Below are 16,298 nucleotides of genomic sequence, written 5' to 3'. Positions count from 1 at the left end.
ACTTCAGTCTTTAGTATGGTTGCCTTAACTCAGCTGGGACAAGACCCTTGGTTGTTTTCATTCCTCATAAACCGAGTTCCTCTGCAGCAGAGATTTCTGCCTAAAAAGGGGGTGCCTCTGCCCATCATAGATGATGGTTTGATTTAAGGGTCTGTGCCCATTGCTCTCAAGTAGCATTCAGTTTCACAGAATTCGACATCTCCGAAAAGCATACAATTGCCTAGAATTTATTTGAGTGGAAACCAAATAATTGAGATACAATCCACAGTCTTTCATCATTTGCTGGAATTGGAGACCATCTTGTAAACATCATGGCTGCTGAGGAATGTAAACTTGGCAAAGGCTGAGAAGGTGGTGGGATGGAGTCAGAGACTCCTGGCTTTGCAGTTTCAATGTGCTACTTGCTCTAAGACTTCCTGTGGCTAAAAGGAGTGACGTGCACCTCCCTGGGGCTTGGGGAGTTCTGCTTAGGAAACCTCCTGACACCCAAAAATTAGATATACATTTAAAAATAGCATTTGCTATACAGATGAGCTTCCAGGGGTTATAAACTGCAAACCATTCTAGAAAACATAGTTTTAAAAATGTAGAATGCTTGTGGGTGTCAAATGTGCTTTCTTTCTTTCTCCCTAGTATGAATTCAGTGTCATCTTTGATACAAGCCACCTGTCTGGGGAAGAGGAAATTCTCAGCTTCATTGTGACTGCTCAGAGGTAAAAGGGCCTTAAACAGACTCCCCCCCCCCCAAAAAAAGACATTATAGGATGGGGAAAGGGCATGCCTTGGGTGTCCCTGGGATGCAGGGAATTCAGAAACGGCTACTCAGTGATAAATCCCCATAGCACTGGGTGGGATCAGACCTCTGAGGGTGTTCATGAGGTTCTGCTCACTACTATGACCAAATAAGAAATCGTAAGGAAGGAGAGCTTTATGTTGGCTCACAGATAAAGGGGATACAGTCCATCGGGGCTGGGAACTCATGGAAGGAGGCTGCTCTGGGCAACAGGCAGATGCTTGCTCTCAGCTAAGTGGTCCAGTGATCAGAGAGCTGGGAATGAAGACGGAAAACTGCACAGTGGTACTACCCGCACAGAAAGGCCCAGAGGTGTCTCCTGGGTGATCACAAATCTACTCAAGCTTACATCAAACCCAATTTGAACTGTTATCCCTGGTCACCACTTCTAACCAAGCATGGGAAGCGTGAGGGTCAGCTTGTCACTGGGACGTCTACAACTGAGGAGAGGCAGGCCTGCTGAGATGACACTCTAATTCAAGATCATATAATTAACTGGTCAGTTCCTGCTTGGACATGTTTTGTAAATCAGACAGGCATTCTCTGAAGTTTGTCAGGCTAGGTCATCTAATTCTTGGGGACACATGTTTAATCATTTGGCAGAGTAGGGAAAGCCACCCACAGACTGCGGCTTGGTGAGGCTAGTTGTCAGGGGCACTCCAATAGTGTGCCTAGAAAACAGAACTGTCCCAGAAGCCAGGTGGACAGACAGTGAAGGGAATGGGGCAGGGTGGTAACTTCTCCCCTTAGGAGTGTGTATAGCCATGAGTGCCTGGGCTAGCCTGTGGGTTTATGAGCTACCTCCTTGAGCCACAACCTACATTTGAATTGAAGCAGCATTGGGGTATCAAACGGCTAGCCTCACCAATGAAGGAAGCACCATTAGGTCAGTGAGTGTGGACAGACAGACTTTGATGAAGTTTGGGCAGGTGTGGTTGGACACTCAAAACAACATATTCATTTACATTTCTAGTTGTACGGCTGGAGAAATGGCTCAGCAGTTACGAGAGTGTGCTAATCTGGCTGAGCACCTGAGCTCAGTTCCCAGAACTCAGGCTGGTCAGCGTACAACTATCTGTAGGTCAGGCTTCTGCAGATCTGACACCCTCTTATAGCTCACATTCACACACACACACACACACACATACTCACACACACACACGCATACTCAAACATAATATACATAAACACACTCACACATACAATACACACACATACACATGCATGCACACACACACTCAAACACAATACGCATATATACACACACATACAGACACACACACTCAGACACATACAGACATACACACATACACATTCATACACACATACACTCAAGTGCAGTATACATACACACACACACACACTTTAAGATAACTTTAAAGTTTCTAGTTGACAGTATGTTGCAAAGACAGCTCAAGAGTCACATGCGCCATTTACTCAGCTAATGCTGACATTCAGACTCATGGATTTCAACTTTCTTTCTACATAGATTTTCTTTTCTTGACTGTCTGAAAACAAGGTGTAGAGACCATCCCCCTCCACCCATAAATGCTCTCTGAGAATTCCCCAAGAACAAAACCACATGTGACTGTCAAACTTGGGAATTTGAAACTGTGGTCCAGTTTCACTATGTGTCTGAGTAGTGTCTTTGCAGATATTTCCCACAGATTCTCAAGAATGAGTTATTTTCTTTTGCCTTATTTTCAAAGTCACATGATCACCACTGGGATCAAATAAGAACAGGCAGTTTCCATTTCTGCAGCTAGAAGCCGAGAGAGATTCTAGGGTGTGGTAGTAGAGTGTTTTCATGCTGAAGCACAAAGCATGTCAGTGAAGGTCCATAGTGCACTCTGCTGTGCCATGCCCGTGTGAGCTGTAGACATGGGAGTGAACAGTACATGGGCATCCATCCCTAGAAGGAGGGTGGGGGACAAACAGGGCAATGAGAGATGGGGCTGAAAGAGGAGCAGGATGGAGCCAGAGGCCAGAAGCAGGCTCAGAAATTCTAAACTACATTCTGACAACCGTGAGGAGTCTCTAAGTTTTTGAAGAGTCCTGCAGCCCCAGTTTCATTTCTATGGCTGTGATGAAGTACCCTGACAGAGAGCAATTTAGGGGAGAAAGGGACATATTTGGTTGATGATTCCAGGTTACAATTCATTGCAGCACTTGAAGTCACATTCCAGGGACTTGAAGCATTAATCCCATAGTCAAGAACAGAGAGGAAAGAAAGAATGTGTGCTCACTTGCTAGGCTGTGTTCATCTGGATTTCTCAACTCTTATATGGGTCAAAATCTCCTGCCTAAGGAATGTTGATGCCCACAGTGGGCTGAATCTTTACATACTACTTTGAGATGCTCCCCTACATACACATTCACAGACCAACAAGGTGTAGAGTATCCCTTACTGAGACTTTTCCAAGTGATTCTAGGTTGTCTAGTGTCTAAACTTAAAGCTAACAGGCACACTGACACAATGTAACAGCTCAATACTTCACGAGATTGCTGTGTTGAATTCAGGGAGGCAGATGCCCACTAAAACTGGAATCCGACTGCTGTTTCTTAGAGCCACAGAAAACAAAGCACTGTTGGACTGTTGGACCAAGCATTGTACTGTCTGTCCTTCAACACCTAGCCCAGGCAATGGTCATGAGAAGGAACAGGACATGGAAAGGATTTCCTTGTCAAAAGAAAGTGACACAGCCTGCCTCTACCCCCACTCCTAGAGAGAGCAGGGGTCAGAAGTACAGTGGTGAAAGCTTCCTTCCCTCTCTTACAATGACATGCCCACTAGCTAGTGCTGTGCTGGGCACAGTGGAAACACCTGGGAGCTTTGAAATCCTCTGATGCCTGATACAACCCCACCCGCTCCTGGGATTTGGATCCAGTTAGTCTGGAGTAAGAACAGAACATTGGAGTTTGGGGAAAGACTCAAATGACTTTAATTAATATACAAGGTCCACCATCTGCATATTCCTGAATTCTCCTGAGCATGTCACTGCTCAGTAAACACCTGTTAGGTACCTGCCATATACCAGTGACAGTGCTAAATATAGGTTATATTTTTTAAATGCCCACAACCTACTAAAGTTTTAAAAAAAACTCACAAACATTAGTATAAGAATTTCCAGTTAATTCTTTAGATCGTAAATGTTAAGGAGCGTTAGTAACCTTTTAAACATACTGGATTGTTCCATACTTCCTTCTCTTGTAGATTCTGTGGAAATCTGATCTGTCGAGCCTTAAAGAGGTCTCCTAACACTTGACTCCCGGCCACAACAGGCAGATCCCTAAAGCTCCTTATCTCAAGCCTGACAGTTAAAGTATCAGTCATTCTTCTCTTCCATCACCACCCTTTGAAGGGCACTTGCCTGCTTACAGCTTTCAGGGAACATCAAACTGAGACTAAACAGTGTTTCCTGACCTCTCATCTCCACCATCAGTAGTCTGGCCTAGCAGCTCACTTGGAGAAGTCCCAGCACGTTGGAGCTTAAGGAATAGCAGAAAGTTGTTTGATGTTTGGTCTCTTTATCTCAGCTTTTCAACTTGGCTCATTCTGGAGCCGTTACTTGACGACAGATCAAACCATTATTGGGTGCAAGCTGCCAGCAGCCCCAAATAGCTGGACAGATGACAGGGCAAGAGATGACTCTTCCATCAAGAGCAAACTATTCAGGCCTGGAAGGACGCTGAATGTAGGGAGGATGGGGACCAGAATTGTACCAACTGCATTGATAGGGACGTCACCTCTGGGCTGCCCCTGGCACTGATTCCAAAGCTTAGATTACTCCCTGGGAAAGGCAGGGTAAGGAATCTAGTCATGTGGGTGCCTGCTCCCGCTGTCATGTGCTGTGGCCACCTTGTGAGGGACTGATGTCATCTCATGTGCGGAAGACAGATGTGGGTCCAGGGGCAGTGGCAGTGGCCTTGCATGGTCAGAGTCATGGAGCACCATTGTTTGAGAACAATAGGAGAGAGGGGAAGGGATATGAGAGCTATTTTAGTACTGTTGCCATTCAACACTTGCTGGTGGAAGAGGAGGACATCGGGCCAAGGGGAGGACGGCTGAGCAGCTGAGGTCAGCAGATGTTGGGAGCTATGTCTAGGGGAGTGGGTAAGAGAAACCCTGCCCAAACCTCAGAGTGTCTGGGACCTCACAGGTTCCATCCAGAGAGGGCAACCTTCACTTTCAGCTAGGACCTCCTGTTCATTCTATGGGACAGAGCCATTGGTTTAACAAATCATACCCAAGAGCCATGTCTCCTCCCAAGGCAGCCACTTGCTCCTCTCGTAAGCATCCCAGTCCTGACTGAGGTTTAATAAACTAGCAAATCAACATGAGTATAGCCCTGGCTTGGAATTCCATTGAACCGTCTAGAAGGTGGCTCCCTCTGGCTCATAGTGGGGCTGTAAGATGTCTGAGCTCTTCCCGTAGGTCCAGAGTGGTGATCCCTCTGCCCCTGGACTCATGGTGAGATGTCCACAAACCTCCTTCCTGGCAACCATGTTCTAACTCTGATGGTCGCTGTTCGTGCTGGCTAGCTTTAACAGTCAACTTGCCACAACTTGCTACCTGAGAAAAAAGTCTCAGTTGAGGGATTCCCTTGATCAGATTAGCCTACGGACATGTCTTTGTTGATTGATGTGGGAAGAGCTAACCCACTGTGGGCACAGCCTTCCCTGGGCAGGGCATCCTGAACCACGTAAAACAGGAGAAAGCTACATGATGATGTGAATGCGTTCATCCTTCCGCTCTTCACTGTGTGTGTGATGTGTTAAGTTCCTGTCTTAACTTCCCTGGATGATGGACTGTAACCTGAAGTGTGAGTCACGTAAACCCCTTGCTCCCCTGAGTTGTTTTTGTTTGGGGTATCTCATCCCCACAGTAGAAATGTATGTAGAACACTACTTAGGAAGCAAACGCTTAAAGAGACCCATATGCAACAGGGTATTCACCTGTAGCACGTCATCACATAGTCTTCAGGAAGAGGTAAATCATGGCTCCTGCCTGCCCTCCCCTTCCCCAGCTGCAGCCTTCTCTGGTAGAAGCCTACTAACCCGTGTGACCAGGAGGTGTTGGAGAATTTCTGTCCTCCCTTCCACCACAGCAGTTCTCAGGGGTCTCTATGCCCTCAGGTGGGACATCTAAGATACATGTTCTAGCCTGCTTCCCAAAGTCCTTTCCAGTGAGCCTGAGTCTCAGCTGCCTCCAGCATGCACTTGCTGGGCAGCAAGCCTCCAGTGGCTGCCTCTATTTCCCGGTCTCTTTATTATATTTACCTACTGGGGTTTCCTGGGGTCATCTCCCATACGTTCTACTTGCCCCGCCCCCTTTGCACATGCTGAATGGGGACAGATTAGGTGAGTCTGAAGAATGTAAGGATTGATGTGCACCAGGGGGACAGGCAAACCAGCTGCTAAGTGGCTTGCACTGACCACTGCCCCATCCTTCTTCTCTTCCCCACACAGCGGCAATACGGAGCGCTCCGAAGCCCTGCATGACAACACTCTCACACTGACAGTGCCACTGGTGCATGAAGTGGACACATCCATCACTGGGTAAGTATCCAGAACGCAGGACGCCTTGCAATGGAGTGCTACACTGCTCCTAATTTGCATGTGTCATAGCCAAGAACAAGCGGCCTTGCCACCTCCCTGCCTGCCAGCCTGGGAAAGCAGGAAAAAAGTGTGTCTGTCTGTGGTGGCCCATGTCTACCTCCCTTCTGCTTTTCCCCTCCATCAGTCCCAGCTACCCAGACACATAGCTAGTAGGATGGGAAATTTGCTGGTAAGTTCTCTGAACATTCTTTGTATCTTAACATGCACCTATTCCTGCCTCCTGATGTACACTATCATGTGTGCTGTATACACTCCAGAATGCTGTATAGCAGCAGGCACTGTGGTTACAGGGTTTAAATACCAGCTAAAAGCTGCAGAGCTGATGATTAAAGCCGAATGTTCCTTATACCCTACCTCACAGGAAGGCCGCCCTTCCCAACAGCTCCATAGTCCCTGCTTCTCATATTTCTGCTACATCCGTCCTTGAGCAAAGCCAGAAAGGGCGGACAAGGAGCCGTCACAACAGCAATAGCAACCCATCCAGGTGAAATGTACAGCCATTCGGTACCGCTGGTTTTGTTGGAAAGCAGGGCTGTTGGCTGTTTCTGCAGGGACACGAAGCAACCTGGGTCAGCTTTCAGCCAGAGCTTAGAAAACTGAGAATTCAGTCCTTGTCTCCAGCTTCAGCAAACAGACTATGTGTACCTCTCTGATAGCAGCGAGGCTGGTAGGGGAGGGGGAAGCGTCACACAGTTGGTTTAGATCAAATGGGAACCCAAGGAGTTCTTAGCCCAAATGCAAGCTGAACTCTCTGAAAGTTCAGTTTCTTCTGTCTCTGTTTTCAAGTGCTCTGGATCTACGCCTCGGTCCAGAAGAGCAATGTTGTTCATAGAGGGAGGGGCCGCCCCTGCAGTAGCTGGACTCTGCTGGGAGCCAGCAAAGTGAGCATCCTGTGCTCATAGACACAAGGCGTTGGTGGGATGTATCTGCAAAACGGCACATATTGCCTGTGTTCAAAGCTTGGTTTGTACCTGTGCTTTCTTTATCCATCTTGTCTAAGGGATCATACAAAACACCCAGAACCAGGCCTTGTCCTTAGGATGAAGTAGAAACACCTCCCACATACTCTTGATCACGTTGTCAAGGCCTTAGGAGACCTCAGTGTGAGGTGCTAACTGTCCCCATGAAACCATCATTTAAACAAATGAGTGTACCTCTGATCTTTCCAGGGATGGGAAATAGGGAGAGTTTAAATTTATTATCCATAAAATGCCTGATTCTTTTTCATTCTTACCGCATTTATTATGTGTGTGTGTATGTGCGGGCATGCAGGGACCATGTTGCATGAGATCAAAGGCCAACTTAAGGAAGTCGGCTCTCTCCTTCCACCATGTGGGTCCTAGGGATTGAACTCAGGTCGTCAGCCTTTGTGGCAACACCTCCAACCCCTCAGCCATCTTGCAAGCCCCTGAAATACTCAATTTTTAATAAGTATGGGAGTCTAACAGATATGAATATGCTTTTAAAATTGAATTTGTTACGGTTTTGGTTGCCAAATATATAATTTACTTACATTTACTTCTCAAAAGCTTGTTATCAGCATAATCTACCGAAATGCCTTTCAAATGACAAGTAAAATGTTTGATTTTATAATTAAGGGCTTTTTTGTTTGTTTGTTTGTTTGTTTTAGATTTTGTTGGTTTTACTTTCTGTATCTTTTGATTTTTAAAACCTTGTTTTAGAAATGTAATTGGAAGGATGGCTGGAGAGATGGTTCAGTCAGCAAAGTACTCGTAAAATAAAATCATGAAGAACTCAGTTCTCATCCCCGGGACTCCTATAAAAAGCCAGGATTAGCCATGAGCATCTGTAACTCTAGAGCAGGCAGATCCCTAAGCCTCTTGTTCAATGACGGTCCCTCTCTCAGAAACTAAGGTGGAGAGTGGAGACACCTGATGTTGACTTCTGACCTCCACACGTAGGTGTTCACACATAAGAACCAACAGATACATATATACAAAGAAACATAATCTCAGTATGCAGTGTTTAGTAGCTTATTAGTATGGCCTAAGGTAAGAAGACATATCTGTTGGGAAGAACAGCTGTTCTAGGAGAGAGAAATGACCATCCAGCAAGGAAGAAAACCTGGTTGGAGACACAGGGTGAAGGAGAGATATTTTGAATTCTCAGTCCAGCAGTGACCTGGAGGGCCTGGTCTCAGGTAGGATGACTGACTTCACGTTTTCCTCTTTCAGAATTGTGTCTCCAACGTCCTTTGTGTATGGCGAGTCTGTGGACGCCTCCAACTTCATTCAGCTGGATGACCAGGAGTGTCATTTCCAACCAGTCAACATCACTCTCCAGGTACCAAGCCAGGCTGTGGCCATTGATGAGAGGGGTGTGGCCGCTGATGAGAGGGGTGTGGCCGCTGATGAGAGGGGTGTGGCCGCTGATGAGAGGGGTGTGGCCACTGATGAAAGGGGTGTGGCCGCTGATGAGAGGGGTGTGATTCCCTGATGACGTTTATCTTTGTTTTCAGAGGGAACTGTTCTAGTCTGTGTTACTGGTTTGGGGTTGGGGGAGCAGAGATATTGAGGAGGTGTTAACCACACACCTGCAGACCTCGGTGTTTTTCAGAATTTAGAACAGCCACACCAAAGAGCAATGGTTCGCCACCTTCTTAACGCTGCGACTCTTTAACACACTCCTTCATGTTGTGGTGACTCCAACCATAAAATGACTTCTGTTGCTACTTCATACCTGTAATTTTGCTACCGTTATGAGTCATAATGTAAATATCTGATACGCAGGATAGCTGATGTTGGACCCTGTGTGGGTTGGAACCCACAGGTTGAGAACCACTGCCAAAGAACAAAAGCGCTTTATCAGGAAGGCGTCTACTGGCGTGATCCCCATTAACTTAAGGACTTTAGGAGATCCTCCAGGGCATTGCCACAGAAATTTCCTCCAGGATTTTCAAGCTGACTCTACTAAGGCTTTCTTCCCCTGGGGACCAGCCTTTCAGAAGTACAGTTTTCTGAGAGTAAAACTCTCGGAGCCCATGCACCTTGGAAAGTACGCTGGCTCCCCCACTGGGTAGGGCCGACTCAGCTGAGGGTCTTGAGCGTCAGCTCCACAGGTGTGCTGGGTGTGTGGTCCGGAGACATCCAGAAGACCTTGGTTCCTTCGCTCAGAAGTTGCAGACTTTCTTCTGAAACATCCAGAAAGTAGCCATATGAGGCCTTGTGGGTTGCACAGGGGCAGCTGTTGGGCTGTGGGGCTGTATCAAAAAGGTAGCTACAGAGAGAGAGAGACTGATAGTTAGCTATGTGCCTTCCTTTGTATGTGTCTCTTATGGGATATAGAATGTTACTCTTTAGGGTCCCCCCCCAGAAATTTAATGATGTAACTGTTCTTAGTTGGCTGGATAAGAGTAGGCACTGGGTCAGACTTGGTCTGTAAGGCCTAGTTTGTCAGCCTTTGCTTTTAAAATATGCATCCTAAGGGAACATTTTCAAAATAGGAGTATCTGGACGTGAAGCCAGAAGGGTCTCAGCATTGGCTGGTCTGTGTCCTTTAAGGGACAAGTACAGAGAAATGTGGCTCCATGAGAAAAGATGTGCAGGGTGCTCCCAGAACTGGATGAGGCAAGCCTGGGCCAGGACCAGAAAACGCAAGAAATAACCCCTCTTGTTTAGTGAAGACTACATCTCACAGTCCTGGGGTCTGCCTCCCAAACCCTGCCTGCCCATCCTCCTCCATGGAGACAATGGTCTCCCTAGATGATATTCACTATGAGAACTAAGTAACAATGATCTTCCTTGCCTTTGGTTCCTCCTACGTGGACATAAGGGATGACAGATACTGATGTGCTGAGGGTATACAGGATGAGGCTGAAGCTGATGTGGTAAGAGTATAGGGGATAAGGCTGAAGCAGATGTGGTGAGGGTGTAGGGGATGAGGCTGAAGCAGATGTGGTAAGGGTGTAGGGGATGAGGCTGAAGCTGATGTGGTGAGGGTACAGAGGAAGAGGGTAAAGCTTGTTGGGACTCACAGAAGACAATCTTCCTCTATTCTGAGTGTCCTCTGGCCAGAAAAGCTCTGAACCTGTGATGGATAACACATGTTTCTAGGCTAGAGAGGATGGGTTCTTGACTTGCTAAGCCCAGCTGTCAGGCCCTCTCTTGATTTACAGAGGAGACTAGGAAAGAGTTCAGCGAGACTGTGGGGTGACAGCTGTGGTCACGCCTCAGGGTTTCAGGCACCTCTCAAGGCCCGAGTATTATTTTCGTTTGGGTCTCTCTCGGTTGAGTAGGAAACAAACACCAGGTAGATTTATTTTGTTTTTGTTATTTATATCCTTTCTTCTCTTGAAATACAGGATGCAGACAAGGGAATTATTTAGAAAGGTTCAAATGTCCCAGACAGTGTCATTAAAAAAAAAAAAAAGGAGGGGTCGAGAGAAATGCTTGCCATATAAAATACCAGATTTATAACAGATACCAAATATTAGTGCCTGCTCAGAGGATAGCCGAAAAACAGACGAATGGATGGGTGGACAGATAGATGGATGGGTGGATAGATGGGTAGAAGGAGAGGTGGATGGGGTGGGTAGATGATAAGTGAATGGGTAGATTGAATGATGGATGGATGGACTCTGAGAGCATGCAGCCTATTCTTCCAGTTGGTTCTCTGAAGATATTTTTAAAGGGAACTTAAAGTTTGCTATCTACGAGCATAGCTTATTTCATGCATGACCTGAAGCAAAGAACCTAGCAGAGACTGTGTCCCTGGGGAACCCGTGATTGGCATGGTCCTCAGATAAAACCCAGAACCTGAGAGGGCTTCAGCCATCAATTCAAGTTTGAGGCAGAGGGCTAGGTCTGAAAGCTGCTAGTGACCTGCAGATTAGAAGAGCCCCTACATGCATGCGTGAGGACACACACACACACACACACACACACACACACACACACAAACACACATATTAGCAGAGGCTATGTTTCCTGAAACACTATCTACTGACTCACTTTTCTGTGAGTACAGCTGTCCAGCTGGTAGGTCACAGAAACTGATATGTCCAGGAGCGAGGCTTATGTGGGAGGAGGGAAGGAATATGGAGAAATCTCTTGATTGTTTCCTTAGTCAGTGCTATCATTCCTGAAGCAGAAACAAGACTTCCCCAAGGAGGGGGTCCTTCTGTGACTTCTATTAGTAGGTCTGCCACTCAGTAAGATACATATAAGCTGAAAGACTCCATTGCAGATGGGAAGAGACAGACATTCTAGTCTAGGCTGGTTTTCTATGCCAGCCTTGTGAGCAGTTTTCCCAACAGAGACACAGAAGGTTGTTGACTGTTAATAGTAATTGGTTTGATTCGGATTCATTTATTTTTATTTTTCCCATCAGGAGTCAAAATGCTCCCCCACCTGGAGAATTATAAGGAAATATATTACAGATGTCACGCACACACCTTCGCACAGATGCAGATGTTAGGATGGTACATGGCAAGCTGTTGTTACTTCAGTTTGTTGGATTTAGTTTTGTAGCTCACTCTGCAGCCCAGTCTAGCCTGGAACTCACAGACATCCATCTGCCTTGGTCCCAGGAACGCTGGGGTTAACATCATGTGACACACCTAGATGCTTTATCGTTTCTCTGAGACCAGGTCTCTCTGTGTGACCCATGTTAGCCTAGAACTGGCTAGAACTCTTCTGCTTATGCCTCCTAAGTTCTGAGGAGATAATGTTAAAGGTGAATCTGGTCTTACAAGCTGCCTCTAAGAAGCAAGATCAGGTAACAGGAACCCTCCTCCTGTGCTCAACCACCCACCCTTTCCATGGGGTTCCCAGGCACCGGAATTGCAGGTGGGGGTCTCTGCAATTCTGAGCTTTTGAGTTTTCTTGAAATGAGTTGTTTTCAGTGGTGGCTGGATACCGTTTCCATTTCTTGTCTGAGGGCAGTTGTTATAAATGTTGTCCTTTGAGAATCAAGAGTTGTTGTTGTTTTTAATCTTTTATCGAAGTTGAACAACCTAATGTGAAGAAGAACTAAAGACCTAGCTTTCTGGGGAAAAGCTGGCTACAGATAGAGCTCACACCTTCAGTTTCGTGTGAATGCACTGCTCGGGTGGTCTTGCTGTTGCCTCTGGTACTCTAGTCTCAGCTTCAGAGACGTGGTGAATCCCTGAATTTCATTTCTCAGCCCCAGGCTGCCAGGCAAGGTTCTCTCCCTCCACTCACCCATGAATCCCATTCTAATCATCTTTTTAACTGACAAATTTAAAACTGCAGCATAGCATGGAAGAGCATGCCCACAGTCCTAGCAAAAGGATCAGAAATCCAAGGACAGCTTGGCTCATATAGTGAATTCCAAGGCAGCCTGAGCACTCATAGAGAGAGATCCTTTCTCAAAACATAACTAAAGGAAACAAATTTGTAAGCTTCATTTATCTGTTTTTATTTTTTTAATCTTTAATGACACACCTCTTAAACTTTGTTTAAAATATGCTGTTCGGTGATTTTAGAATGTTTGTAGAATTTAGAATTCCATCACGTCAAAATAAACAATTCACAGTTCTCAGTCACTGGCTATACAGATGTACCTTGAAAGTAGTTGAAATTGGTGCAGGATTGGCTCCAGAACCTGTCAATCAAGCAAGTGGTACAGGTTTTTATATAGGACTTGTATTTATACTGTATGTGTCTAACAGAATATCTAGAAAAACAAGAAACATGCTTTAATTAAGTGTACTTTATTGGTGAACTGAGCATTTTTTTTAATGTTGTTGCTGGAAGAAGGCGTTGCCCCCATGAGGATGCATGCTGACCAGCCTGGCTGTCAGAGGTGAAGGCTGCAGAATCTCTGGTCCAAAGTTCTGAAAATAACAGGGACAGTTAACTCCATCAGTTGACTGTTGAGCTCATGAAGAGTTCTTGATAGGACAGGCTGCTGCTTGAAATCCTACCTACAGGAGAAACACTTACAAAATTGGAGTGTCTTCTGGTATCTGGCAGGGCCTTGTCAGCCAAGTTCAGGCCATCTTCTAAATCCCCCATGATAATTTTAACAACTTCACTGCATCTTAGCCAGGAGTAAATCCCATCTCAAGAAAACACTTTTTTTTTAATGCATAAGAGACAACTCCCCGTCCATTAAAGTTTTGTTTTGAGATGGTAGAAGTTTGTTCTTATCGTCAGCCTTCATTTCTAAACTGTCCTGACAACCCCCTCAACTATGAAGTGACCTCCTGCCTGGAAGTCTCAGACTCTGCAAGGTTACCCATAAGAGTTGGCATCAACTCCATGAAAACACCCATCACACTGATGTCTGACTTGCCACCACTGATTATGACTGTTCTCATTGGCAAACTCTTTCTAGGTTATCAGTGTACTTTCCCTGGGCTTGTAATGGTTAGTTTATTCATCAACTAGGGACAGTCATAGAATAACCTGGGAATTGAGTCTTGGTGAGTGATTGTCTCTAATAGGTTGGTCATTGGATATGTCTGTGGGGAATTATCTTCATTTTAAGTGACGTGGAAAGTCCTGCCCACCCTGGGTGGCACTATTCCCTTGGCAGAAGCTCCTGGATTGTATGAGAATAGAGAAAAAGAGCTACTTGTTTGAATGCATTGGTTCACTGCCCTCTGTTCTTGCCTATAGATGTGCTAACGACTAGGAGCCTCCAAATTCCTGCATCCTTAACCTTTCTGAGACAATTTGCTTTAACTTGGAATGTGAACTAAAACAAACAGCTCGTCCCTTGAAGCGTTTCTCTAGAGATATTTCATTGAAGCAACAGGGACAGGAACAGAGACCCATCAAAGGAATCTGGCTTTAGCAGCTATCGCCTTATGGACTATAATTCTGAAACAGTAAGACTTGAACGTCGGAATCACCCCTCCATCCACGGGCTGCAGACTGAGTGCTGTTCGCAAGTGTGCCAACATCACTCTTCTGATACATTCCGTGGTGCATCCCTGTTCACAGCCTGTTTGCTTAGTTATTCATGTGTTCATCAGAGTAGCACTCTTAATTTCCCTAGAGAATGTTTCCTCTCCATTCACAGTTTGATTGAATGGTGCCAGAGACCTTCCCACCAGAGCTCTTAGGTGCCCAGGTACAATGTAAGAGAGCGATAATCTTGGAAGGAATCTTCTCTTGAGTGGTAGGTCACAACAGTGGGTAAAACACGCAGGAAACATGTGTCAGAAGAAACTGCAGTCCAGTCTTGGTTACTCTGTTACAACACATGGCTAGCCTAATCTTGGTTACTCCGCTAAAGGATATCTGCTAGCCCAGTCTTGGTTACTCTGTAACAGCTCATGGGCTAGCCCAGTCTTGGTTACTCTGTAACAGCTCATGGGCTAGCCCAGTCTTGGTTACTCTGTAACAGCTCATGGGCTCCAGCCCCACTTGCAGATCATTATAATGACCCCACCTGAATAATCTAAAATATTTTATCCCACCACAGGCAGCCAATAATGTTCTTTCTGTTCCTGTAAGTTACCCATTTTCTAAATTCCTCCGCCTACTCTATTTCTGCCCTGGGTTTGATTGTCAGTCTCTGCTCTGTCACCTCACCCCTGGGGATCTCTTTGTGGCTTCTTTCTTTCCCCTCCTTGCTTGGCTCTGAGATGAATTAGAGAAGGAAAACAGGCGTAAAGTTTTACCCTGATCTGATACAGAATTCAAGAAGAGATATACAGATGTCATCAAACCGTGTCATCAGAATTACCTAGATAGCTCCTGTGACAGTCCTTTGTAGGAAAGAAAACTTCGTTTTGGGACCAGCCCCTTGGTCACTGAATCCTATCATTATCACAAACTGTGCAAAGAATAAGTTTGGACCAGGCCACTGGGTCTTGGAGATGACTCCTGGGTGCAGTGTATCCTGGGAAATGTAGATGTTACTACCTCCACCCATCTCAACTGCTTCAGAAACACTGGCCCTGCCCACAGCGCCCTCCTGTGTTTGACTGAGCCCCCTAGATCATTCTTACTTTGCTCTAGAATGCTGAGAACCCCTGAACTTCATTTTGATATCTGAGTTCCCACCAACTATCATCAATGAATACATTTCTAGGTATGTAAAATTAAATACAATTTTGAGCAAGAAGAGGACAAGAAAACATTCAGTTTTGTTAGACCTCTGTCATTTAGTTTTTCATTTCAAAGTCAGATCCGAATGATGTATTCTATTTCAAGTAAAAGCATATCTAGATGCAATAAAATCACATCCTAGAACCATGCCGTCATGCTTCTGTGTACAGCTCAGAGACTCTTAAGACATATGATGTGTCACATGACTTGAAGGTCTTGTGTGTCGCTGACACTGGCCATGTGCTTCGCCCCACAGGTCTATAACACCGGCCCCAGCACCCTTCCTGGATCGTCCGTCAGCATCTCCTTCCCCAGCCGGCTGTCACCTGGTGGCGCAGAGATGTTTCAGGTCCAGGGCATGGTGGTAAGTCCTCCATCCGTGTCCTATGTCGGCTTCAGCTGTGAGCTGCCTGTTTGAAATTTGTATCCACTTACCCTGGAATCTTCTCAGGAGGCTCAGGAAATCAAACTGATTTCACACTTAGGAGCCATGCCAGGGGAAGCCTGAAGAAAGACATCTATCTCTATGTTGAGGAAATTTGATTGATGTCACAAGACCTTGGAAGGGACGAGGAGGGGACAGCTGTAAATTCGTTGCCTAGAGTGATTTGTGGTTCCTCTGGGAACTCCCGAAAATTATCTTCAGTCTTGTGTGTGTATGTGTGTGCATTTCTTTAAGAAGAGCCTCAACATTCGTAAAGAATCTCAAAGGAAACTGATACCCAGGGATTAAAGATCAGTGGGGTAAGACACAGGCATGATGAGCCTGAAACCCAAGTCCATGTGCAGAATATGAGGCCACCTGATTCTGTGTCACCTGTGGCTGACTTTGTCTGAAGGGA

General features: G+C 45.9%; 1 protein-coding gene across 1 annotated transcript in view; it reads left to right on the top strand.

Moving 5' to 3' along the window:
• Itga9 (integrin subunit alpha 9) overlaps positions 1 to 15,874 on the top strand; it is a 246,687-nt gene extending 230,813 nt beyond the window's left edge. The window contains exons 20-23 of the mRNA XM_028767293.1: positions 634 to 713; positions 6,263 to 6,352; positions 8,608 to 8,716; positions 15,713 to 15,874. Coding sequence (XP_028623126.1) covers positions 634 to 713; positions 6,263 to 6,352; positions 8,608 to 8,716; positions 15,713 to 15,874 — 441 coding nt within the window. The remainder of the gene's footprint in view (positions 1 to 633; positions 714 to 6,262; positions 6,353 to 8,607; positions 8,717 to 15,712) is intronic.
• Positions 15,875 to 16,298: the final 424 nt, after the last annotated feature.

The sequence above is a fragment of the Grammomys surdaster genome, unplaced genomic scaffold (genome assembly GCF_004785775.1).
Source record: "Grammomys surdaster isolate TR1022 unplaced genomic scaffold, NIH_TR_1.0 172, whole genome shotgun sequence".
In the NCBI taxonomy this organism is placed as follows: Eukaryota; Metazoa; Chordata; class Mammalia; order Rodentia; family Muridae; genus Grammomys; species Grammomys surdaster.
Note: the sequence above shows the minus strand (reverse complement) of the source record. Positions and strands in the feature narration are given on the sequence as shown.